General features: G+C 46.3%; 1 protein-coding gene across 25 annotated transcripts in view; it reads right to left on the bottom strand.

Moving 5' to 3' along the window:
• EPB41L3 (erythrocyte membrane protein band 4.1 like 3) overlaps positions 1–25,644 on the bottom strand; it is a 971,190-nt gene that overhangs the window by 123,125 nt on the left and 822,421 nt on the right. For 18 of the 25 annotated variants that reach the window (XM_069620665.1, XM_069620670.1, XM_069620666.1 and 15 more), the window contains 4 exons: positions 8,162–8,239; positions 7,543–7,644; positions 1,417–2,136; positions 305–451 (listed from right to left, as the gene is read on the bottom strand). In XM_069620665.1, coding sequence (XP_069476766.1) covers positions 305–451; positions 1,417–2,136; positions 7,543–7,644; positions 8,162–8,239 — 1,047 coding nt within the window. The remainder of the gene's footprint in view (positions 1–304; positions 452–1,416; positions 2,137–7,542; positions 7,645–8,161; positions 8,240–25,644) is intronic. The other 7 variants (XM_069620685.1, XM_069620686.1, XM_069620688.1 and 4 more) reach the window with 3 other exon arrangements.

The raw sequence follows: 25,644 nt of genomic DNA, 5'->3' as shown, positions 1-25,644 counted from the left end.
TTCTCAGGAATTGATAGGTTTACAAACATTCTCCCTTTTACATGAATACATTTTTGCTGCAGGGTGCAGAGATAACCAGAGCTCCTGTGGTAGTTAAGTGCTTCTGCCTTTCAGTATCCAAAGTCTAAGTTAGGGGATATTTCCTACATGTACAAGCTACATGTACAAGCATTCTTGCAGACAATGACGCTTACAAATCTTCTAACAACTAACAACATCCGCACAGGACTAGACAGGCCCAGGCATATTTAGAGGCAAAACCGGGATTAAATGATGGAGCAAATATACAGAAGTAAATGACCACCTGCGCCCTGCTAGGTGAAGTCGCGGCACCACGGCTAGGTGACGTAGAAGTGATCCCGCCTAAAAATTCAATGGGTTTCCTTGACGATTCTATTACTCTGTAGACATCAGAACCCTCCACTGGGGTTTCGCCAGAGGTTTCTTTTTTCTACACAGACAGAGAAATGCAGAGTCACAGACAGAAAGAGACAAACTGACGAGAATAAAAACATCTATATTAGTTGACAAAACTACACACTGCGATGCAGGGGACGGTAGAAAAATGTGAAAGGAAATTTAGAGACAGGAAAGGAAGAGAGGAAAACAAATAGGCTGGGGTGTAGGAGTGCACTTGGAAAGCAATGGGCCCTATTCAACAACGAATTACTAAAACATCTCTACAGATGACAAAAAGACCACCAAAGAATTTGGATCAAATGTAGACATTACACATTTCTAATCGATGAGGGCTTTTTTGCAAGTGCGCAAGCAAACTAATTGTTATTTGCAGATTGGAACATTCCCTTCTCCTCCAGTTTTGCCTCCATTCAATGAGGAGTTGCCAATAACGCATGTTGCGTTCTTTATAAAGGAGCATATTGAAGTAACGCTGATTTACTGTCCTACAAGCTGTCCCAATTCTATGCCCTTTATTGCACTGATGACATGAACATGAATTCATGACAACCAATGGCTAAATTACATTCCCATTCAAACTAGCCAGATGAAAATTAGGGATGAGCTAAAAGATTAGGTGCAAAATGGATATACTGGCACTCTAACCTGATCATAGCATTGATGGTCACTGAACTGCAACCATATTGACTACTCTTGCCTACTAATATAAATGTGTTGAATAGGGCCCATAAGTGTTACAACTGGGGTTCTGTTGCATTTTAGCAAAATATTGTTTTGCACGCTGGTGCAGAAATTGTACAAACTTGTTGCGTGGGTGCTTGCTTTGAACTGCTAACTTAACCTTAATAAAAAAATTAATGAACTGTTAAAAGCCAGGTTGGTCGTGAGCAAAGAGGGAAGCGGAGGATTAACTGAAAGGCACAGTGAAGCGAGGATTTGGTGAATAGTCATGCTTGGCCTTAAAGCTGTGGCACATGAAGTCAAGCCACTTGTTACCACGATTCTTGATGTCGATGACTCAGATACATAATGAGCAGTAGCAATGGTATACGGTGGTTCTCTGGAATATCGCCACTCTGATAGCTTCTTATCTTTCCAAATGGGTGCGCCTATTGTCACAGTTTCAGGAGCCACATGTTCTACAGCTTTTGCAGCTTTTACAATGCCTTCTCCCACTATACGAGGCACATCCTGAACCATCTTCTGCCCCTTCTTCTGGACTTCCTCTTCTGGGCTTGGCTGAAGGGAATCCAGTTCTTTTATGGTTGACAAAGATTCTGAGAGTCTTCTCTTGGTGCTCTGTCCTTCTGAGAGTCTTCTGGCCTTCTCTTCGGAAACTTCATATTGGCCAATCACTGGAATAATCTTGACTATTTCAGACACTTCTTTTTCAGCTCTTTGGAACATTTCATGAGACGGGGACAGAGTTGCTTTTTCTTCCTCCTTAGATTTACTTCCAACAGTCACTATTTTCCCGGATACAGCATCGTATGACTTCCCTAAAGTGAACATGTGCTGCTTGGTCTCTTCTTCTAGTGAACGTATTTCACTTCGGATGGTATCGTTGCTCTTAATTTCCCTGGATGTCATCACTTCACGTGGCAGATCACCAGTTTTACTGCTCACTGTCGTCACTTTGTATGTCAGAATGTTTTTTGTTTCATCATCAACTACCTTAGTAGGCATTTTGTCTACAATAACCCAATCCTCAGAACCCTATATTCAAAATAAAAGCTATGTTAGAATATCTGACTAGTTACATCTAGTGAAGACGAACTATAGAATTCTACAGCAGGGAATTCTGACTTAAAAGCAAAGACCAGGTCTTGTCGGGTCTGACATGGTTTAATTTTGTCATGTACAATTATTTTTCCATCACATATATGCAAATCAAAAAAACGATATATCTAACTGTGCACTCGCTAAATGGTACTTTTTCTCCAAGCATCCCAACTATACAATTTTTCTGTGGAGCATAGTATTCTGGAAACCACTCCTAGGGATGTCACTTGGGCTGTAGGTTATGCACTTTACATTTTGTAGAGCTCAACATATGCCTAACAAGTAGTTTAATGCCTGCGGGGTTGGAAGTGTATGGACAGAAAAAGCAGGTTTCAATTAATCCAATTTCCAGTCCTCCTCAATAGACTTCAACATTTTAGTACTGGAGTTTCATGATCTCAGTGCTTGGAGTCAGGCAACTCATCCCCATATATTGGCTTGCTTAAATGCGGTTGTTACAAACAGAACAAAAATCAGATAAACACATTACAGGAGGGTATTTATCGGTTTAAATAATCCCTCAGAAATCGAAGTCAATTTTTCAGAAAATGCTGTCTGGACATTATGTAAGCCCGTAAATTGACTCAATCAGAAATTGGTAGCGATTAAGTTTGAAGATGGGGTGGGTGGGGAGCCATACCCTACTACTGTATATATTGGTCAGCATCTGGGCAGCTGTATTCTGTAATCACGGTATTTTGACACTATATTTTGGTAGCCCTCCTTACAGACCATTTGCCTAATCTGAGTTAAGACCAGAGTAAGACTAAATGGAACCTATGGGAGTTAGATGAACAAAGAAAAAAGTCTTTGTGTGACCGTCAGTTCAAATGAGCTGGATTGTACAATCTGGGCAATCCATGTTGTGAGGTAAAGGGCCTTTTCAATCATAATCCCAAGGTTGCTTGCCATCACTTGTGGTTATGGACAAGTTCAAATTGCTGTTTGTACTGAAAGTGAGTGCAGAGGCAGGTCTCGCCTATCAGAATCTGTGTATTGCTGGTAAATCAGTTGAGCTGGCTGTGCCTCACCCACCTACGTAGTATGTTGAGGAGGCAGTCTGTAAACAGTCCAATGTTGCAGACTTCCATCAAGGGCATTTGAGTATGATCAGCATAATTTACCTTCAGGAGTGTAAACAAAAAACATTTAAGATACAGAGTTACCAGCCCGGTTGGTGTGCTGGGACTCTAGGAACAAACAGACTGAGTACAATCTATCAGGAAGGACTTTAGCTCTTAGGGTGGTCCGGTGTTTGCTGGAATCCTTTTGTGGTCTTATCAACACCCTATAGTGTACATAGTGTTGCTGAGTGTTTTAAACAAACAGTTAAGAGCCTCCATTGATCTTCCCAAGCCATAAACGTGCATGTTAAATTTCAAACTCATGATAACTCTCTAAAACCATTTGTAGTAAGTTACTTATACAACAGTTTTCCAGCAAGTTATCTGGGAATGGCCAGGGCTCCCCTGATGGAAAGAATCCAGAGTCAACATTTACAGTGGAGGGACGTTACAACTTTGTCCACCAATCAGGCGGTCATCTGCTCAGTAGTTAACGGGAAGTTGGAAATGTTCTGCATATTTTATGCTACTGCTGGAAAGAAATTGTTTGTAAATATTTGCATGAATGATGTAAAAGGGTGTATCAGATGGCTTAGTGGCATCTACAATTTGAAAAAAAGTATTTTAGGAAAGGTTCCTAAACTGTACGCAAGGTGCTTTCCTATGAGCCGAAAATGCTCCTGAAGGAATGCTAAGCCTCTTAGTGCAAGCCACATAAAATGTTTAATACTGGTATCAGAGAAAGATAATTTTATTACAAAGTTATCAAGAAGAATTGAGTCAGCTTGAGCAGCACTACAATCCAGCAATGGTGCATTAGTAATTATGCCAAGCTTTAGCTGGAAACAGCATAGCGAATATTACTTCTTATCCTCAACCAAACTCTGGCGCTCTCTGCCCAAACATCTGCATGCAGAGGAAGATCACCTGAACACAAAGAAACAGATAGAAATCTAGCTACTCATCTAGCACTAGTATGTGGCCAGCACAAAAACCTACACAATTGAAAACAGCACAAGACCAGCAACACCACCACAAACAACCATGTTACGTAGGAATTGGAGTAGTCACACTGTGTGAAACTACATAACACAGATCTGCTTGGTATTAGGTAACCCACCTTTTGGTATAGGTCTGTACTACACAAGTTAGTAGTGTGACTGAGCAGCCAGGCATATCTCAAGAGGGGTAAATGTGAGCTGTAGCAATGAAATTCGTATTTACAAGTAACCAAGTAACACTTATACTCAAAGTTTCTGTTATAAATAGTTAGTTAACATCCATTTTTAAATAAGCATTCTTTAAAAATGACAATTTATGTAACAATCAAATATATTTTAAAACACTTTTCAGGATCAGCACAAGTTGAGTGGATACTCTTTAGATATGCTTTTTACACACTTCCTACACTCGGAGGTGACTTCATTCGAAAGGACAGTAATTGCATTTGTATATCACTAGTAACACTTGGCAGATTCTGAGGTTGCAGAAAGGAAAGGTTAAAGGAAGGAAAAAGGTTAATCAGGTTCTCAGGGCATGTGAATATACTTAAATCTTCCAATGAAGTTTAGACAAGCCTTTCCCAGCATTAAAAGTCCAAAACAAGTTACCACCTATGTGGTCTCGGGAGGTTAGCTCAGCGGCAAAGTGCCTGCCTTGGAAGCAGGACGACACGGAGCAACACAGGTTCCATCACCGGGTCTTCGCTTAGAAACCTCTGGGTATTAAGCCATTATAAATAACCTATCATAATATATGACCTATGAGGGACACAAATATCAAAGCCAATGGACAGCCAAAGTCAATTGGAGCACAGTCTATGAAGCTGAGGCACTTCTTAGATAATAAAAGTCTGGCACAAAGTCAGAGAGTTTGTAGAAATCACTTGTAGGGTCACAATCTGTTAGGCATGTGAAAAGCAAGAGTTCAAACCAACTCTAAAAAGCAAGGTAGTGCAAGTCTCAACTGAGAAGAGCACAACTAAGGAGGCAATCAGGTAAGTACCCCATGTCTCAACGGTACTTTTGGTTTGAAGAAGAGTGGTCCAGCTGGATTCTGTCCTGTTGCAGCGGTGCACAGACCCTGCGTTCCTGAGCCTCAGTCGTGGAGACAAGAGGGAGATCGTCTGGAGGGCTCCTGTGCTAGCAATTTGGAGGTCGGCAGCAGCTACAGGCTCTTTTCAGTTCAGCAGCACTTAGCGGTTTCAACGCTGGGTAAACAGCAACACTGCAGATCTCAGATAGCAGTTGTGATTCCTTCACTCCTTGGGTCCAGCACTCTGCTGAGGGGACTCGAGCTTGGATCGTCCTGCTTCTGGAGGGTCCTTAGGACACTCCTGAGCTTCTGGACGGATTTCAGATGTTGCACTTGACTAAGGATTTCTCGACCCCTGGCACTCGGTTCCTGCAGCAGCCAAGAAGTACAGTCAGTCGGGGAAGATGGTCCAGTGGAGTTCCTCTCGGGGCTAGTTGGTCCCACTAACTCAAGGGAAGAAGTAATCCCTTCTCTTGTCGATTAGAAAAAGGAGTTTCAGTACAGCAGCGGGGCTTCACCGTGCAATTCAAAGGTCTAGGAGGATACAGCAAGCTTTGTTCATGGTTTCTTTGTGGGTGTTTCTCCTAGTGGTAGACTCTGCCTCTAGTCCCAAAACCGTTGCCTTTTAAACAGGTTTTAACAAATCACCATAACTTTGGTAATCTTCTCAACAGACTTCATATTGTTCAAGAACAACATCCATTTCGGATTCCGCGCAACCAAGGATCCAAGCTTCAAGGGGTCAAACTCTATATTTTAATTTTAAGACGACAATCACGACCACCTTTCTCCATATAACTTTCCTAACAAAGATACCCTGTATGTCTGGTAAATTCGTTGCTGCTGTCATTTGGATTGCAATGATCTGGCAGTAAAGTTGGTTCTTATGACAAAAAGAATTGCATACAGTGTAGTAACCCACAACCTTCTATCCTGTTACAACAACATATTGCACCCTGCAATCCACAATTACATTGAAATGGTAATGCTGTGCATGGCTACTAACAGAGCATTGCACCAGAGTTACTGGAGAAGGAACTATGCTGGCACTATCGCCTGTATGAAGGGTGATCAGACATCCTAACAGGAGCTCATTGGGTGCCGTGTGAGAGTTTCTTGTTTATTTGCATGAGCATAGCACTTTTGCCCCAGGGGTAACTGGCAGAGGATAAAGGGACATGCAAACTGGTGCACTGTTAAAATACAAGTTCAATGATTTTCAACTAATCGATAGATACGCTGACGCCACCAAACAGACTGTGGGTCATGCCCTCCTCCTAGGCCTATGCACATCTTATTTGTTGCCCTTGAAAAAGGAGTGTAACTCTGCTCCTCGTTCGGTTAGTAATACTACGCAGACTGTATTGGTTACCACTGGAGATTCTCTTCAAGGCTGTTAGTACTCAACAACCACACTTTTTGCAGGGAAAATAGCTTATTGTTGGAGGCACGCATTTAATATGCAGGTTGGAGTGTCCTTTAGATAAAAGGGTCCGGACCTCCAGCCAATTATTCCCTGCCGCTGGCCCTCGCTCCTGGATTTTGCTTCCCAGCTCCCTCTGTCTTGCCCCTCTTCTTCCAGTTCCACAAGGCGCTGAAGACATTTGTTTGCTACAATTCTGACTTATGACGGGTTTGAGACTGTATTTTGCTCTCAGTGCCATTGTGATTGAGGTTATGCTGTGATGGTTCGAATCCACTCAAACCACTATCTTATTTTTCTTTTATTTGTTGCATCTAACATTCGGCTTGTATTGTAAAGGCTTTCATTTTTCTCTGCCTATTTCCAATTGGAACGCTCTCCATTTGCCATGCGTGACCAGGATGGCTCTAGGTTAGAAACTGCAAATAAAATAAACTATGCAAAAGAGAAAAACGAATGAAAGTCCGATCAGGTTGTTGATTTATAGATTATAGCCCAGAAGGTACCTGCTCCTGGTTTTGAGATTACAGACCTGTTTTGTTTTAAGTCAGAGTTCCCATCTAGGCAATCTTAATCTTTTGATACAGAGTTAGGCCATGCACTAAGTACCAACAACAGCATGGCAATTTAAGTAAACCCGAACAATTAGGCCAGGATTTACGCCATATGCATTTGCAACATATCTATGCACAACATGATGCCTGCCGGTTTAATGGTACATACAAGCTGAAGCATTTAAGAGAACATTAGAATTGCAAGAGAAGTTACGCCTTTAGTTCAGCAGCTGTCGTAGTGCATGTCAAATTAATCAAAAATAACCTCTGGGGAAGACGGGATAGTTTTCTGGATAATGATTTGATGGGAAGTGACCAGAGAGCCAGCCGACTTTCCATCCTGCAGCCTCTTCTCTATGCCCCACGGCTAATAGAAAAACCAATAAGAGTTCAGATATCAGCATAGATAATGATCATTTAAAATCACAAAACCATGAGGGAAGTGCAGTCCAAAGCGGAACAGGTACGTGGCAAAAAACAATATATGTGTGTGTATATGTGGTTTTAGGATCTGCAAGTGCATCCAACCTAAAGAAAAGGTTATACAAGAGAACCATCAATTGGATGTGTAATGTACCCTCGTGGCTTGATAAATAAGCACCAACATTATTTTTCAACAAACATCTCTGCTTGCCTTTCAGGCGTCGCCTAAATATCAAAATCACAGGAACATTTAAAAGAAAGAAAGGATTACAGGCAAAACAATGCTGTAAAACAGCCTGCATTATTCCTCTGTTATTCACCCTAAACAAAAACAGACAGCCGTATACTTACCTCTTTGCCTTAGCTTAACATGGGAACATAGCCGGACAAAAGAATAACGCAAGAGAGAAATTAAACACTGAACGTTCCTGCCAACTAGGGAGAGGCAATGTCACTTGTACCTGCTGGGACCTGATAATTGTAGAGCTTGCCTGCTCCAAAGCTGCAATTTTTTCAGACTGTTCTGTGTCTTCTTTGGTCTACAGGAGAGAAGAAAAGAAAAGAATTATATGCAAAAAAAACACCATAGCAAGGGTTAAATATAGCTCCATTAAGCATTACAACAGTCCATACAGTCATTGCTATTTATTCTTAAATAGATACCGAGCTTAGCATTATTCATATAAGGTTCATTCCAGTGCTTTACGTGGGGAGGGTGAATTTACGGGGGGGAGTGGGGCGGCTGTAACGATGGGGCGTGGACTGAAGTGTCCCCCCAGCACGGAACAATACACATAAAATAAGTGCCTTTTCTCGCTGTCGGGTTGCTTTTTTTTTTTATTGTCCCGTGCTGGGAATTCAAAACCCTGCTGACTGGCTGCCAGTGTCGCATCACACTGCGCCATTTCAAAGGTGCTCAATTTCTTTTTTTTTCTTTCAATAGACTATTTGACACAAACAGGTTGTATGTGTCAAGCAGTCTATTGAATGAAACAAAAGGAATCCAGCATCTTCGAAATAGCACAGTGCAAGCAGGGCTCGGGTTCGAATAACGAGCACTGGACAATAACAACAAAAAAGTGGCTTTCTATGCTGTTGGGTTGCTTGTGGGGGTGGTGGGAGTCGAGGGAGCCCCGGCAGCGCCCTGCTAAATCAAAGTTTCAGGAGACTGCCAGGGCTCAGCCATAGCTAGCCCCGGCCCACTGTGGTGAGGTGGAGTAAGGCGTCAAACAAAGGGGTGGCATGCTTCAACAAAGCTTTTTTACGATTTGAAGCAAAGAACCTGCCTCTCCCGGTCTCTGAAGAGTTGCCCCAGCCTAATCCAATAACAGCTCGGCAGCTCATTGTCAGGATGTTTACACAAACTAAAAATATCCGTCCTGTGTCCAAAGCCTACTCTGACCCTACCACTAATCTATAAAAAGGGTTCAGCATCGAATTGCATATAATACCAGGAGAATGGCTCGGTCTATCTGTTCTCCAGTACTCCTTTGCTTTAGCTTCCAATTCAACAAAGACAGCTTGGTCAGGAGACTCCCTGCTACTGACCTACCCGTCATAGCATAGAGGACTGTATTGGAATATTCTTTAGCAATAGTCCTCTAAAGTCTCTTTACTTCATCCCAAGGGCTTTTGAAAGCTTGCTTTACAATTCCAGTAATTCTTCCCAGTCTTACAATCTCCTGAAGATTACCTACATAGCTCTTGTTGTCTAATCTCCTCTTTAATTCGATTTGGATTATCACTGTGACGAGGGCGATTCCTCCAGATGCACTCCAGATTCTTGAATCCTGGGATATCACTACTATGATGAGGAAATTACTCCAGAGATTCTCTGGACTTTTGGTTCTCTGGATACCACTGCGACAAGGGAAATTATTCCTGAGTTTCTGTTGACTGGGTGTCATTACTGTGAAGAGGGAGTTTACTCCCAAGCTTCTCTGTACTCGTGATTCTCTGGGTGTCACTACTGTAACAAGGAAGTTTACTCCAAAACTTCTCTGGAATGTGGAGCTGCCCCAAGCCCCTAACCCGTCTCCTGCTGTTCCCAATACCTGTAGTATATCAGGACTGCATAGCTGGTCTTTCCTGGGGTGTTCGGCTGACTTGAAAAACATCAGCATCTCCTGCTCTTTCTTCCCTCCGCTCCCAGCCTCATCCTGGTAGGTCTGCAGAGACTTGGACCACAAGGCTCTGACACAGTTGCAGGACCACGTGGCCTACCTCATCAAGGTCACGCCACTGCTGGTCTCTCTCGGTCTCTTCGGTTGTTCAGGTGCTTGGCTTCCAACATCGTGTTCGCTGATCAATCCTCGACGTCCCCACCACTGGGTATCACTGTCCTTGCAGCTTCACGTTCCCAGGTTGGAACTTCTCGGGCTGGGGTGGCTTCACGCCAACTGTTCTCCCTTGTTTCTAGGCCTTTCTCAAGCTTTATTTCCTAGGTGCCGGGGAGAATTCTAAGAAATGTGCTAATTCCCTTCTACCTTAAGAGACCCCCCAGCTCCTTTTGCTGAATTTAAGGACTTTTAATTTCTAACCTGGAGAGAGTGAGACCTTTTTCCCCACTCTCTCATGTGTTTTTCTGCGATTTGGACTCTGAGTTTCTTTTGACTTTGGAGTCTGACAAACTCCATAGGTATCATCTGTACATTGTGAGACACAGCACCTTCAGTGCAGTGGCACAGGGAAGTCTCTTAGATTTCCCAAAGGTTTAAATACCTTCTCTTGGTTAAACTACTGTTTCCAAGAGCAGTGAAGTGAAATTAACTTTACTTACATTTTGTAACTTTCTAGACCCAGCACACACTATCTTACAATAAGGTGCTGGAGGGGTTACTTAGTATCCCTGTCTAGTTTCTTTTTTTATGTTACCCTTTCTACAATTAATGGCTGGTGGCAGTGGTTTTCTTTTTACTACCATTGTGTATTTTTACCGCGGGCTGCAATTGCAGCTGCAGTACAGCACCCAAGGGTGCCCATTTCATCAAAATGGCCCTGGTGGTCTTTTTTCATCATTTTTGTCCTTGGAGGACAGCCACCCTGCTGTGTGAGTGACAGCTAGGCTTCGAATGAATGGGAGAAACTTGTATAAAAGGTGAGGCTTTTTGCTTGGAAGGCAGAGTCGACCACTGGACAAAGGAATCCGAAGAAGAACTTGGAAGAGATGCCTGCTGCAACTCCAGGACCGTTGGTTTGCCTGGTGAAGCCCTGCTCCAGTGCTAATGCTCCGAATTCGCCTCGACTGGAGAAGACCTGAAAAGGATGATTTCTCCCCTTGGGTTGGTGGGACCAATCAACCCCAAGACAAGCTCATCTGGAAATCCTCGCCGAGCTGGCTGTACTTCCATTGCTGCTGCAGATACCGAAGTGCCAGGGAGAGGAACACCAGAATCGAGTGAGTGTCTTTAAGTCAGACCCAATCTCCAGGAAGATCCTCCAGACTCCCTTGAAACAGGACTGACGAAGCCTGAGCCACCTCAACAGAGTGCTGGACCCTAGATGCGAGGAAAGTCCATAGTGGTATCCGAGAACCGCGGTGGGACCATTTGCAAGAGTCGTGAGGAGCTGAAACCACAAAGTGCTGCTGATCTGAAGTTTGCCCATTGCTGCCGCTGACCTTCAATTCATAGTGCAGGAGTCCCCAGGCGTCGTCCCCACGACTGAAGCACAGAAAAAAACGGATTTGCAGACGTACAAAGTAACAGAAGCCAGCTGGAACCAATTTCTTACCTCTTGTTGTGTAGCCTTGCTAGTTCTCAGTTGAGACTTGTCTTGGTTGCTTTTGCAGAGTTGCTTGCAGCTTTGCCCCTCACAAGCCTCCCAGCTTGTGGCCCTACAGTGATTCTACTTTTTCTATAAAGACTTCTAAAACATTGTGCAAGACTTTTACTTACCTGCAAGAAGTGCTTCAGCTCACCTAGACTTTTGCTCAAACAACATTAGCTAGCCTGGCTCCCTGAAAGATTCTTCTTACCTCTGGCTTTGTGCTTTACCTTTCCCCCAGGAAAGGGTTAATTTACTTTACATTGGGGGCTTCAAAAGTATTTCACTGCTTCAGAATATGTGTTTAACCTCTGTTCTATTCTTCATCCCTTTTCTTTGACACCAAACTCAGTATTGCTCTAATGTACCAGTGATATATTAATGTCCACATTGTCCTAGCTATTTAAGTCACCTCAGGGTGTAGGAAGAATCTGTGTGCCATCCCAAATGGGTACTTGCTGATTTAGAGAAACTAAGAGTGCGTATTTTGAAGTGTATTTTTGTTTACATATACATTGCTCGCTTCTGAAGAAGGCTTATTCAACTGACTTAAATAAATTAATAATTGTTTAATCAAGAAGATATGATATGGCATTTGTAACGCGCCTATACACAGGTGTTTCAAGGCGCGACGAGGCAGGGAGGGGAGGAACAAGGGGAGACAGACAACGATCCTACTAGGCCAGGTGTCATTCAGATTGCGCAAGTGCAGGGGTGGGGGAGGGGGAAAAGTGCAAGGGGAAGGGGAGGGGGGGAAGTGCAGTACAAGGTAGGTGGCGTAAAGTAATAAATAAATAGGGCCAGCTGGTGGCAAGTGCAAGGTAAGTGCAGAACAAGTGCTGGAAAAGGGGGGGGGGCTGTAGGGATACAGAGACAGTCCCGCAGTGCAGAGGGGTTCCAGTTGAGTGTAAGAGTTTATTTGAATACTTGTTACTGTAGATCGCTGTGTAAAAACACTACTGCTCACATTGACCCCTCTTGAGATTAGCCTGGCTGCTCAGCCACACTACCAACATGTGTAGTACAGGCTTATACCAAAGGTTGGGTTACCCATTGCCAGGAGGAAAGATTGGTGTAGTCTCCCAAAGGGTACTGCCCACAATCTTGCCTAACACTGGGGCTGGATCCTCCCCAGGGTAAAGACCAAGTCCTTCTTTGTACTTGTGAATGTTATCTTTAGGCCTCCTTGAGGCCAACACTTCTCAGTACTGTGATCAGTTGTTGAGACGATCGATCTTTATGCCTTCTCGAGGACAACTCTTCACAGTACAATGATCAATGTTTGAAATTATTTTTATGGCTCATTGGGGCCAACTCTTCTCAGTACTACATCGAGGCAGTCTGTTATCATTCTGTAGGCCTCTTTGGTTCTTGAAGCCTTGCCATAATAGACAGTATTGTTTTCAGGAATTTCTGACAAGGGTTTGAGGCCCCAAGGGAAAAGGTGTCAGGGAGTTCCTTCAAGGAACGGGAGGCCTTATCCTCACCGGGGAGTCTCTCCCTGTCAGGTCCTGCTTTTCACAACCTCTAGGGGGACTATTGAGTAGCAACCTCACCTCTCTAGCCTTATAGAGAAGCCCCCCCCTCTGGGGAGAAGTAACAAGCTACCATGAATCGTCACACCACTTAAAGTCCTGGTTCACCCTGATAAAATGTGAACACATTATGCTACATTTACAGGGATACTCTAGAGGTTAAGCCTAGGGTAACTGGCTAACTCCTGATTGATTTTTCTGGTCATTAGCCACAAGTTTAAGAAAGGCCTGTCATATGACAATTTGCATCATGTTGTATTGCCCGTGAGTTTGTGATGTGTATCAGCAGATGCGCACTTAAAACTAATTCTGTCAGTCATTTTCCATACGCTGAAATCTCAACCCGCAGTTAGAAAAACCAGCAGAATGGAACACAATGGTAAATTTGGAGGCAGCACAACTGGCAATTCTTCAACTGCTATGGGCCACTGGGGCGCCATCCGAGGTCTGATGAATGGGCCAGCCTAGTTATCAAGCTATAGCTGGAGCATACACAACAACTCTGGATGGAGGATATATGTACACTTTATTCTCTCTCACTTACATACTCTATGACCTCCCCTTCCATTTTCCTCTCATCACTTCCTCCTGCCCCAGCTCCAGCTCTTTAAGAGCCAATGCGTAGCCTCACAACATCACCCCCTCACATATCTTTTGGTCCAGCTCATATTTCTTCTACTAGCCGATGCAGCCTTTTAATCATTTTTTGAGGGCTCCATGTATTCGGCTTGTCATTTCTTCTGATCAAATATCTCCTGGACTCACTAGCCCCCGAGCCGCAGCTGACTGCTGCTCATGTTTGCTGAAGCCTGCATCTGCTCCCTCTTCCTCACTTATCTCCTCGTCAGCTTCACTCAACAAGTAGTTGATATGTGAGGCGTTCCTTGTTATCACCTGACCCTCGTTCTGTACGGTAACCATTGTTCCTTTGACTGTTATTACTTGAAACTGCGTCGCCAAATAGTTCACGTTTGTCTTCTTTCGCACCCGTTGTCACTAGTACTTCTTCCATTTAGCAGAAACCCTTTGGTGTAGCTCCCCTCCTCTGGTCCGTCTGCTCTCTTGCCTGTTGCTTGACCTAGGCATCCCTTCTTCGAACTTCATCTCTCTCCTGTGTTGAATCTTGTGGCCATCACTGATTCCCTGGCAAGACCTCCTCTCACATGGCCAAAGGACGTTAGCCGCTACCTGATCCTGACCCTGGGGGTGGTGATATGAGGGAGGATCATGTGGGGGGAGGCGACTGCCAGGGAGAGGTGGTGACTCTGATGGAAGGGACGCAGTGTTCCTCCCCTTCTCCTAAAGAAAACCCTACAACGCCCAAACCTCTGATGGCATACTGTCATTTTAGTCAAAATCCCAATCATGCCTCCAACGCACACAAAACATCTCTTATTTCTGATGTTTTTCTAAGTAAGACTCTTAAACAACATTATTTTAGAAATTCCATAAACTGTATGGACTTCAACTGCCATAAAGCCTCAAGTACGTAGATGAGGAAGGAGTTGATGTAGATTGAAAGAAACCCAAAACTGAAATTGCAGATTAGTTGTTTGGTTGAATCATAAATGCACAAGACATTTAAAAATGGCAACTGCAGTCAAAATGAAAGCAGAACGGGAGAGGACTGTGCCTGAGGAAGTCAAGAGAACAGGCACGTCCATGCAGCAGCTTGCAAACGCGGGAATTGCATACCAGTGTGTCGAGAAGGAAAGAGACGCAGCAGGCACCTTTGGAGGGCCGTCAAAGTATTGGGAGCAAGCCAGAGGGTGAGCACCGAGCTGAAATGAATGCTGGAAGAAGGTCTGCAGTACGCTGGAGGCCACCCCAGGAAGGAAGCTTCATCGCAGCGACACGCAACGGGTAGGGAACACTGCAAAGCACAGACAATTCTACCCAGAGCCATTGTGGACCTCGGGGTGTAGCGACAGGCATGTAAACAAGTGAATGAATTAGGAACATTTGAATAACGACCAGATAAAGTACAAAGACAAAACTTGAACAAGTCCCTATGTATGAGATGTGAATATGGGGAAAGTTGGAGCAAGTCTTATCCTAAACAAATAAATACCTATAAGATAACGACAGCGACAAAATTTAATAAAGTCCCTTTGTCTGAAACGTAATGTGGGGAAAGTTGGAAAAAGTATTACATTATGCAAGCAAATAGAAACACAGTGAAGTAATATAACTGTGGCATACTTGAAGGACGGTGAAATTGATAAGAGGTCCTGGTGAAAGGAGTACACAAGTCAGTTGACATTTAGGGGTTGAGGAGATACCTGGCAGAGAAGTATACCAGGGGATCTACAGGACCCCAGAATAGGATTCCTGGCAGGGGAGTATACCATTGATGTGGCAGGATTGTTATGCTATGGTATTCTGCATTATGCTCTCTCATACATTTAGGCATCAGATCCTCCACTTTGCCTCTGCCCGACGCCACCCCTCTGTACTCAGCCCCTCTGACACGTCCACATCCCGGCTGGAGGCGATTAGACCAAAACCCTGTAACAAGGCTAAGGGACACGTCAGACCTTCTCTTCCGTTTGCTCTCCTACCAGTATAGCATTAGCACCATATATGATAGATAACAGTAGGGTTTCTGTGAATGCCGCTTATCCATACTACAACACAATGTACACACAAGGCTTTGTCACAAGGGCACAAGTGAGATGACAGCTATTGCCAAATGTCTGCAATTTCATGCCAAGTACCTCCAGCGATTGTGAAAATGCTATAATACATAGTGATTGCTTATGATATGCTATATAACCTACACTCTAAGGGCTGTCCCTTGAGAGCTCCGAGTGCTGACTACCCCCCACTCCTTCTGTATTTTCTGGCTTCTCTGCTGATAATTTCTCAGTATGCTGTTTATTTTCCAATACAAGACGCTTAGTTTACCCATCAGTTTGTCTAATCTCCTTATTTGCTGCAAGCTGAGGCTGATGCCGATGTGACCCTTGGGAAGGGGCCAACCTTGGCTACCACACTAGGCAATCCACCAGAGGCATAGAAAGTCATAAGAAATTGTGGCAAGATACCTGGCAGGAGAGTGTACCAGGGGATCTGAAAAACCCACCAAACGATGCCTGACATGGGAGCATAGCAGTTTTAAAAGGAAATGTACCCATGTTGCAAAATACCTGGCAGAGAAGTATATACAAGGGAATCTAGGGAACACATGAATGAGGTCTTGGTGGATAGAGGCACCAAGCATTTGACATTGTGAAGTTGAACAAAAACTTTTTTAAACAAGATACCTGGCAGGGGAGTACACCAGGAACTCTGGAGAAGCACATAAAATAATCTGGCAAAGTATATTAAATAATATCTTTTGTGGAATTTCTCACATGAACAAGAATTGTTATGACTCCAGTACGAAGAAACTAAAGAGGAGCTGAATGTTAGAAGACCCTTTTTGTGAATTGAGTACAGAGAAACCAAGAAAGAGTTGTATCTTATGGAATGTATTGTTTGCACAAGAACCTTCTGAAGCAAATCGAAAGCACTGAGGAGATTGTTGTTTAAAAGAGACTTTTGCCATTCTGCCTAAAAATCCTGGGGAATGGAATCACCCTCTGGATCCAAAGGTTTCTCTTTGGAAAAGACTTTCCTGTTGGATTTTTGTTTGATTATGAATGCTTTTTGTTAACCGTAGGTCAGAGACATTACCTTGCACCCTTAGTTGTTCCTTTCTAGTGTAAGGGCCAGATTAGAATGTTTGGACACAAGGACAGATTACAAGTTTAATGACTTGCCAGAGACTGATCTTTAATTGTTAGTTTCCTAGGGAAACTCTACTTAGGATAGGAATATGGAGGTGTTCATCCAACCTATCTTTGTTTATTAAACATGTCTGATAATGAGAAAATTACAACTTTGTGTCTGCTTCTCATTTCTGACTCGTCACATTGCTCTGGCTGAAATTAGCCTGGACAAACACGTCTCCATTTGGTAGGCGATCATCAGTTCAGCCGATGTTGGCCTCTGGCATCATGCAGAGTGTTTCTAGAATGCCTTAGCATCCTGCATATTGCCTGTTGAACTGACATTCCGTCAATTGGTGTTTTTTGGATTGTTCTCTTAATTGCATGAACCTCTGAACCATTCTGTTAGCTTGCTGCCAGAGAGGCATGATCTTCTGGGGCACCAACCCCATATGATGTGCACCCCTGCTTAAGTTGATCCCATTGAATGGTGGACCATTGTCCGTCTTCACCGTGTGCGGAATGTCCTATTCACTGAACACCTCATCAATGACCACTGCTACATGAGCGGATGCTGTTATGTGTACCCATTTTACTACATGAAATTGTGACAACTCCTCAATCACCACCAGCAGGTAGTCACCCGATTACATAAATCAGGGGCGTTGCTAGGGGGGGGCTAAGGGGGCTATAGCCCCTGATCTTTTGGTTGTAGCCCCGGATAGAATCTCAGGAGCTACAGCCAAAAGACTAGCTAGCCCCCAGTCCCAACAGTTCCGACATCAGCTTAGTCCCGGGTCTTTTTCAGACCTAGCAACTCCCCTGCCATAAATCCACAGAAATCCATGGCAACCCTATGACACAGACCCTCCGGTATTACTGTTTCTTGCAGGGGTACGGGAGGGTCAAGCCTGGACGTGCATAGGCACAGGATACAGTGGCGTATAGTCTCCTCAACCAGTGGATCCATGAACGGGAACCATACATGTCTGAGTTGCTTCTTCTTGTTCCCAACTCCTCAGTGCCCTTTATGAGCCGTTTACACCGCTCTCCTTTGCAGTAATGTCGGGACCACCACCTGACACCCTCTTAGCAGCAACCATTATCTGCTACCGTTAACCCTGTATGTATCTTGGCTATGCTGATAATGTCAGATTTGTTGGCGTACGTATGGCGCTGTGGAAGTCTGCGATAATTTCTCTACTTGTTGTTGGTCAGTTGAACAGCCAGGACAATTGATGTATCCTCAACTGACGCTTGTGTGAACACATTCAGTGGGAGCCCCAGCAGAAAGGAGTTTGTGGTGAGAGAAACCTGAAGGTGTCTCACCTGCTAGTCACCGGGGATCTGTCATCCAGGTGGCCAAGAGATGGCATTCACTTTTGGATCCAGTTCCTGGGGGTGGACCAGTGCGGGAGGATCACCTGGATGAGGAGTCTTCGGGGAGCGGAAGTGGGATACTGGAAGGTGAGACACGGTATCTCCTTCCCTTTAACACCCTTTCCCCATCCTACCAGGTAGGATACCTAGGAACTCAAACCACCCTCCCCTGGCCCCCATTCCGTCACAAACACTTTCTCACGGACAGCTCACTATGAGCAAAAATGGACTAACACCAGAGCTGTATACCTGGCATGTGACCGTATACCTGGCATGTCCCAATACAATGGTGAGGCAACGTCAGGCAATTACTGATCATTACACACACACACCTGATTTCCATCACACTTCCCCACACGGATAAAAGGCGGAGCACGAAAGCATACTGAGCGAGGCAAAACACACGAGGAAACAGCTGTTCCAAGATGGCAGTTTAATATGAGGAGAAAGACGGCGAGACCAGAGAGGATTGCAAGGAAGGAAGTGTGCTTGACCTTTACAGATCGTTACTTTTGAACCTTGGAAAGTAAGAAACTGAAGACCGGGAACTAAAGCTGAACAAACCTGCATTGCATCAGAGGTACCTGGGGCTCTTCTGCGTTGATACCAAGGCGGGGAGGAGCGGCTGCCGCTGTGTTACTGTCCGTGGCTCCTACAACAAAGCACTGCCAGTAAAGACAGCACAGCCAGTAAAGACAGCACAGCCGGTGAGTTGGAGAGACTGATACAAAACCAGCCTATAGTAGAACCAAGGTTGCAAGCGGCAACATTGTATGAAGAAATCTAAAGAGAAAAGCATGTGAAATGTAGGTGACAAACACGTGAATATAATTCAAAACCAGGAGTGATTGAACTTTGGGAGGCCAAATAACATACCATAGACAGAGTGGCCCAGCACCACGTGGGTGATCACTCGAAGGTCTCTGTCAGGCATCCAATTAATTGGCAAATATTGAAAGTGGAATTTTGAGATAGAAGTGGTCCTGCAACAGGTCATACTAAATCCTGTGCACATTTAAAAGTCTTCAACAGTTGAATGCGTGCTACAATTGGTCCGAGCCCGGCTGAGGGAGACTAATTGTGACAGAGAAAGGATCTCAGCCTGGCTGAGGAGGGTCTGTGGTGAACCGTGAGTCACCTGAGAAAGAGTAATCTCTAAACACTGGAAAATCGGGATCTGAGCCCAGAAAAGGGGGATTCACAATACTAATTGTGATATAAAAAGGGATCTGAGCCTGACTGAGGGGAACCAGGGTGAGACACTCGAACTGGACACCTGAAAGAGAAGAGGAACTTTGTGTTTATTTTGTTCTTATACATCAGGCCCTCTGAGTCAAGAGACTTTAGAAAAGCAAAGAGACTTGCATTACAGAAGGCCATGTGGCTGGTAATGGAACTGTGTCCTCATGCCGAAGAAGCAAGAGTGTGTGCTTTGCTCAAGGGAACTGCCTTGTCCCGTGCTGAAAACGTGGGAAAATGAGGGGGGGGATAACAGCCTGAATATCCTGACATATCATTTTATGAACACTTCTTTCTTTTTCATGAACACTACCCCTCACTGTATGTTTAGCGGTAAGGATTGGTAATCGTTATTTTTTGGTATAGGCCCTTTTATTTTGATGGGACAGCACTAGGACTACATTATTATTATTTGATGTTCGTAGCTTGCTACCATCTGTAGATTTAGGTTTAGAAAGGCGTTTACCACACCCTTGTTCAAGTTCAATAAAACACCCATGAAATGTGGTCAGTTGTGTCTCTTACTATTTATACCATGCCTTCCTTACAGTAGTTACATAGTGAATGTATTCTGCGTCTCCTTGACTTGGTCCTGGAGTACTCTGTCCTAGATGGCGTGATATGTGGTCCACCGGTGTAGATCACCACCAAGGTAGTGTGCGATTTCATAGTCTTACTCCTGCAAGCGGATACCCCACCTTTCAATGCACATTGGCATCTTTGTTCAAGGGTACCCAAACAGCGACAGTAATGCCTGATGGTCTGTCACCAGGGTGAACATTTGGCCAATGGCAAAATGGTGGAAATGCTCAGACACCAGCTAAACTCTCCTCCTCTGCTTGGAAGTACGCACATTCCATGGACGGCAAAGCTCTACTAGCATAAGCAACAATGTGGCGCGGCATGGAGGATATAGTGTCACTTTGAGCTAGGGTAGCGCCCAGGCCCACTGGACAGGCATCCCCGATCTCGGTATACCATGACTAGTTGAAATAGGCTAGCTGTCTGGCATGCTAGAGACATCTTGATCTGGTCAAACACCAAATTGGTTGTGTCTTAAGCAGACAGCGCAGTGTATCTATTGTTGTCGCAGAGTTAGGCAGATACAGGGCACAGTACCCTGCTATGCTGGAGAAGGAACGCACCTCTGCAACTTGGGTGGGAGCAGCATGGTCATTCATGGTGCGAACATTCTCAGGGTCTAGTCGCATTCCTTGGTCCGAAAAGATGTGCCATAGAAACCAAGGTCTCCTTTGTTGACATCACATTTGTCAAAATTCAAGGTCAGTCTCGCTTTATGAAGTGTCATGCAGACAGCCATTAAGATCTGGTCTTGTTCTTCCTGGTATTTGCCATCAAGTAGGATGTCATTACTATAGCTGAGCGCAGTCTTGAATGGTAGAAGCAATTGTCTGATTGCCTCCTGGAAGATTTCTGCCACAGAGGAAATCCCAAAATTGAGGCGCTTGTAGCAGAACAGTCCATCATGAATGAGGAATGTAGTTATGGACCTTGATGTCAGGTGCTGCTCCATCTGATGCTATCCTTGATTTAAGTCAAATTTTGACCCTATTGAGCTGAATAATCATGTCTTCTATGTTTGGGTCCAGGTGTCTTTCACATTGGATCGCACTGTTGGCAACTCATGTCAATGCATAGGTGAATCTGCCCACTCCCCCATCCTTAGGGGGCAACCACCAGGGGAGATTTCCAGGGCAAAGGTCCTGAGGCTTTCTCAATTATATCGCCCCTTCAGTAGTTAACAACGTTCTTGTGACCCAGCCTTTTGGAGATGAAATCCCACCCTCCTAGGGTGTTGAGGAACAAGGATTATGGATTCATCGATGTGTATCTTTACACTTGTTCAGTTTAGCCTGCTTAGCCCTTGAAACAAGTCTGGGAATGCCACTCAAAGTTTTTGTTTAGATATAGGGTTGATCGCTTTCATGGATACCGCCTGAGTTTCTCCTGTGGGGCATGAGACGCGTTGCACTACCTCAGATCTTTGATAGTGGACATCTATGAGACCCAGTTATTTTGCTTCCTGTAGCTGAGTAATGTGATGAATCTATGGATGTCGTCGCTTCTCCCCTGTGGGGAGACCTTTCCCATGTGGTGCACAGGTGGAGGATCCCATTGGAGGGGAAGACCCTTAGGGATTAGGGATGCCCATTCCCTTAGAACACGGTATACCTCAGCTTTATTGATTTACCCTCCATCTTTTCTAAAGCCAAACTCGCCTTCCCTCTCTCCAAACAGTGCCAATATCTTTTATTGTAAAGTTAAACAAGGAACAAGTTACTTACCTGTAACTGTAGTTCTCCAGCATGGGTCTGGCATGGATTCACATGCTCATGAATATTCCCCGTTGTCAGGCTGGGAATCCTCGGTAAAGAAAAAAATCAGTTTCAGTTTCGTTTCTGAACTGTCTTTCTACTAATAACCAATCACTGGTCTCTGGGTCCTACTGCCCCCAGCCAATGACTGCCCTCTACTTAAGCAACCCTCTGGCAGCCATCTTCAGATTTGGTAGCACGTAAAGTGGCAGTAGGACCAAGAGAAGAGCCACAGAGGGGTTGGAGGGAGGGTTCGCATGTGAATCCATGACAGACCCATGCTGGAGAACAACAGTTACAGGTAAGTAACTTGTTCCTTCTCCAGTACGGGGTCTGGCATGGATTCACATGCTCATGAATACAAGAATACATAGTAGTACACACATGCACAACCACGGGAGGTGGCAAGGCTCAACATTAAGCATTTCAGCAACTCAACATTAAGCATCTCTTACCTCCTCACCAGGCTCACCCTCAAGCGAACAGGTTGCGCAGCACTGCCTGGCCGACTCTGGACTCCTCCCTGGAATCCCGGTCAACGCAGTAGAATTTCGTGAAGGTGTGCGCCGACCTCCACGTAGCAGCCCTGCAGATGTCCAGCAGGGGCACACCAGACAGGAACGCCATAGTAGCAGCGATCGCTCTGGTTGAATGGGCGCTCGGACGGCCGGGCAACGGTCGGTTTGCCAACCGGTGACAGTGCATGATGCAGCCGGAGAGCCATCTTGAAATGGAAGCCTTTGAGAGGGCCTTCCCTTGGTTCACATCGACAAAGTTCACAAACAGCAGAGATGTCTTCCAAAAACTCTTTGTGCGGTCCACGTAGCACTTCAGCGCTCTAGCTACATCCAGCTAGTGCAAAGTCCTCTGAGCCGGCGACGAAGGCGACGGGAAGAAAACAGGTAACGCCAAGGGCTAGTTGAGATGGAAGTCCGACGGCACTTTGGGCATGAAGGAAGGGTGCATCCTCAGCACTAATCTCGTCTCGTGGAACGTCAGATATGGAGGCTTACAGGAGAGGGCCTGGATCTCTCCCACTCGTCGTGCGGAGGTGATGGCCACACAAAACGCTGTTTTCCACGATAGGAACTTCAGTGGCGCTGAATGCAAAGACTTGAATGGAGGGCCCATGAGCCTGGTCAGCGCCACATTGAGCTCCCACGCCGGGGCCGGGGCCTTCACCGGCGGGAACGAGCGGAACAGTCCTTTCATGAACTCCTTCACCAGGCGGTGAGACCACAACGACGACTGCCCCGGAGTTCTGGTGTAGCGGGAGATAGCCGCAAGATGAATTTTGATGGAGGCATGTACCAGCCCGCCTTGGCCAGCGACAGCAAGTATGGCAGCACTTGAGGGGCCGTAATCCGTAGAGGGTTGATCTTCTGTGCACGGCACCAGACAGAGAACCTCTTCCATTTATGTCCATAGCACTTAATAGTCGAGGACGCCCTGGCCTTGGCAAGTACCTCCTTGCAGTTCGCCGGATATCATAGCTTCCGAACTCTAGTGCTGCAGGAGCCAGGCCTGCAGGTTCAGCGATCCTGGGTCGTGATGCAGGATCGCGCCTCCTTCCCTGGCGAGAAGATCTGCATCCGTCGGCAGCTTGACTGGGGGGGGGGGGGGAGGGGCATGGGGGACGCTGACATGTCCAGAAGGTCCAGGAACAATAACATCTGCCTCGGCCACGCCGGTGCAATGAGGATCATCCTGCACCGGGACCGTCTGAGTGACTGATGAGTCACAGAAGCAACGGCAATGGTGGGTTCGCATAGAGGAACAGGCCGTCCCAGGGGAAGGAGAATGCATCACCCATGTTCCCCAGCTGGGGAAACCTACTGGCGAACCTCCGGCACTTGGTGTTCGTCGCCGTCGCGAACAGGGCGATCTGGGGATTGCCCCATCGTCAGAATAGGAGATCTACTTGATCCTGCCGAAGCTCCCACTTGTGGCAAGAGCGCAGCTCCCTGCTGAGTGAGTCGGCGACTGTGTTCTTTACTCCTGCCAGGTGGAAGGGTACCAGGAACATCCCATGGGTGCCTGCTCAGTGCCACAGGTCCTGCGCTTCCTTGGTTAGAGCTGGGGATCTGGTGCCCCCCTGCTTTCGGATGTAGAACATTGTGGTGGTGTTGTCGGTGAAGACCCGTACCACTTTGCCCTTGAGGGACGGAAGGAAAGACCTGAGGTCCAGGAACACGGCCTAGAGCTCCTGGACATTGATGTGCAGAGACCTCTCCTCTGGGAGTCAAAGGCCTCTTGCGTGGAAATCTCTGGTGTGCGCGCCCTATCCCTCCAGGGAGGCATCTTTCGTCACAGTTTCCTGATGCCTTGAGGTCTGGAAGTCCATGCCCACCGCGAGAAGCACGCGGGTGCCCCACCACCGGATCGCTTGACGGAAAGTCTTGTTGAGGGAGAGCTGGTCTTCGAAGCTTCCTGTCGCTGCAGCGGCTGCATCCACAACCTGCACAGTCACACGAAGCAGATGCATGATGACATCATGGCGAGCAGAGACTTGATGGACCTCACCCTGGCAACCTCCATGGTCAACAGCCACTGTACCTTGCCCAGGATGGCTTTCATCATCTCCTCTGACGGTGAAGCCAGCCGCACCACCATGTTGAGTCTGGCTCCCCGGAATAGGGCGTCCTGTGATGGCAGGGCGTCCTGTGATGGCAGGGCATCCTGTGATGGCACCAAGCAGGACTTTGCAAAGATTATCATGAACCCCAGTTCTGTGAGTAGGCAGACAGTCCTTGCTGTGTGGTCGACGGCGAGTTCTCTTGACTTCGCTTGGATGAGCCAATAGTCCAGATAGGGGTAGACGTGGATCCCTGCAGGCGCAGCTGTGCCACCACCGGTGCTAGGCACTTGGTGAAGACCCTTGGCGCCGACTTCAAACCGAAGGGCAGTTCCTTGAACTGATAGTGCCGCCTTTGGATCACAAAGAGTAGAAACTTTCGATGTCCTTTGTGGATGGGGATGTGGAAGTAGGCATCCTCCAAGTCCAGCAAAGACAGCAAGTCGCCTTCCTCCAGTTATCCCAGCACGTGCTGAAGGGTGACCATCCGGAAATTCTGGAATTTTATGAATTTGTTGAGGCGGCGGAGGTCTAGGATGGGCCGCCAGTCTTCTTTCGGACGAGGAAGTACTGCGAGTATACTCTGGAGCCCTGGAGCCTCTTTGGGACGAGTTCTATCGCGCCCTTTTTCAGCATTGCTCGTACCACCAGAAGCAGCTGTGGTTTTCTTTCCTGCCCATCGGTGGAAAGTAGGGACACTTCCTTTGGAACTCCAGAGTGTGCCCGTGGGCCAGGGCATCCAGCACCCAACGGTCGGTGGAGATGGACTTCCACACGCCAATCAAGTTCGCCAGCCGGCCTCCCACCGGGGTGCTCGGGTGGGGGCCCGACGTTACGGACAGTTCAGTCTTGCTTCGCGGAGGCCTTGCCACCTTGGGCCCCTTGGTGACGATGACAATGTCCACTGGCCTTGTTGCGGCCTATGTAGGCTTCCTGCGACGAAGAGCGGGCCGCCTGATGGTACGACAAGGAGCTGCCGCCAAATCCTTTGGAGGCACCTTGAGACTTGTCTCTGGAGGTCCGAAAGGACAGCCGCGCTGATGGAGGGCCCAAGGCATGGGCCTTTCGGTGTGCGCCTTGATGCCTGCAGTGACTCGTCCACTGCCTTGCTGAACAGCTTGTTCCCGTCAAAGGGCATGTCCAGTACCCTGGTTTACACGTCCTGACAGAAGTCGGTGGCTCTGAGCTACCCGCGCCGGCGAAGGCAAACGCTGTTGCCCATCTGGTGAAATCCGGTGTCAGCGATGTACGTGGCGACCGTGATGGCGTGGTCCGAAGCCACCTCGCCCTCTTGCAGGATTTCAAAGGCTTGCGCCCTCTTGTCGTCTGGGAGGAAGTCCAGGAGAGGAGCGATTTTGAACCACAGCTCCCTATCATAGCGGGCCACGATAGCGAGAGCAT

This window comes from Ambystoma mexicanum, chromosome 5q (genome assembly GCF_040938575.1).
Source record: "Ambystoma mexicanum isolate Mex_15411 chromosome 5q, UKY_AmexF1_1, whole genome shotgun sequence".
NCBI classification, from domain to species: domain Eukaryota; kingdom Metazoa; phylum Chordata; class Amphibia; order Caudata; family Ambystomatidae; genus Ambystoma; species Ambystoma mexicanum.
Note: the sequence above shows the minus strand (reverse complement) of the source record. Positions and strands in the feature narration are given on the sequence as shown.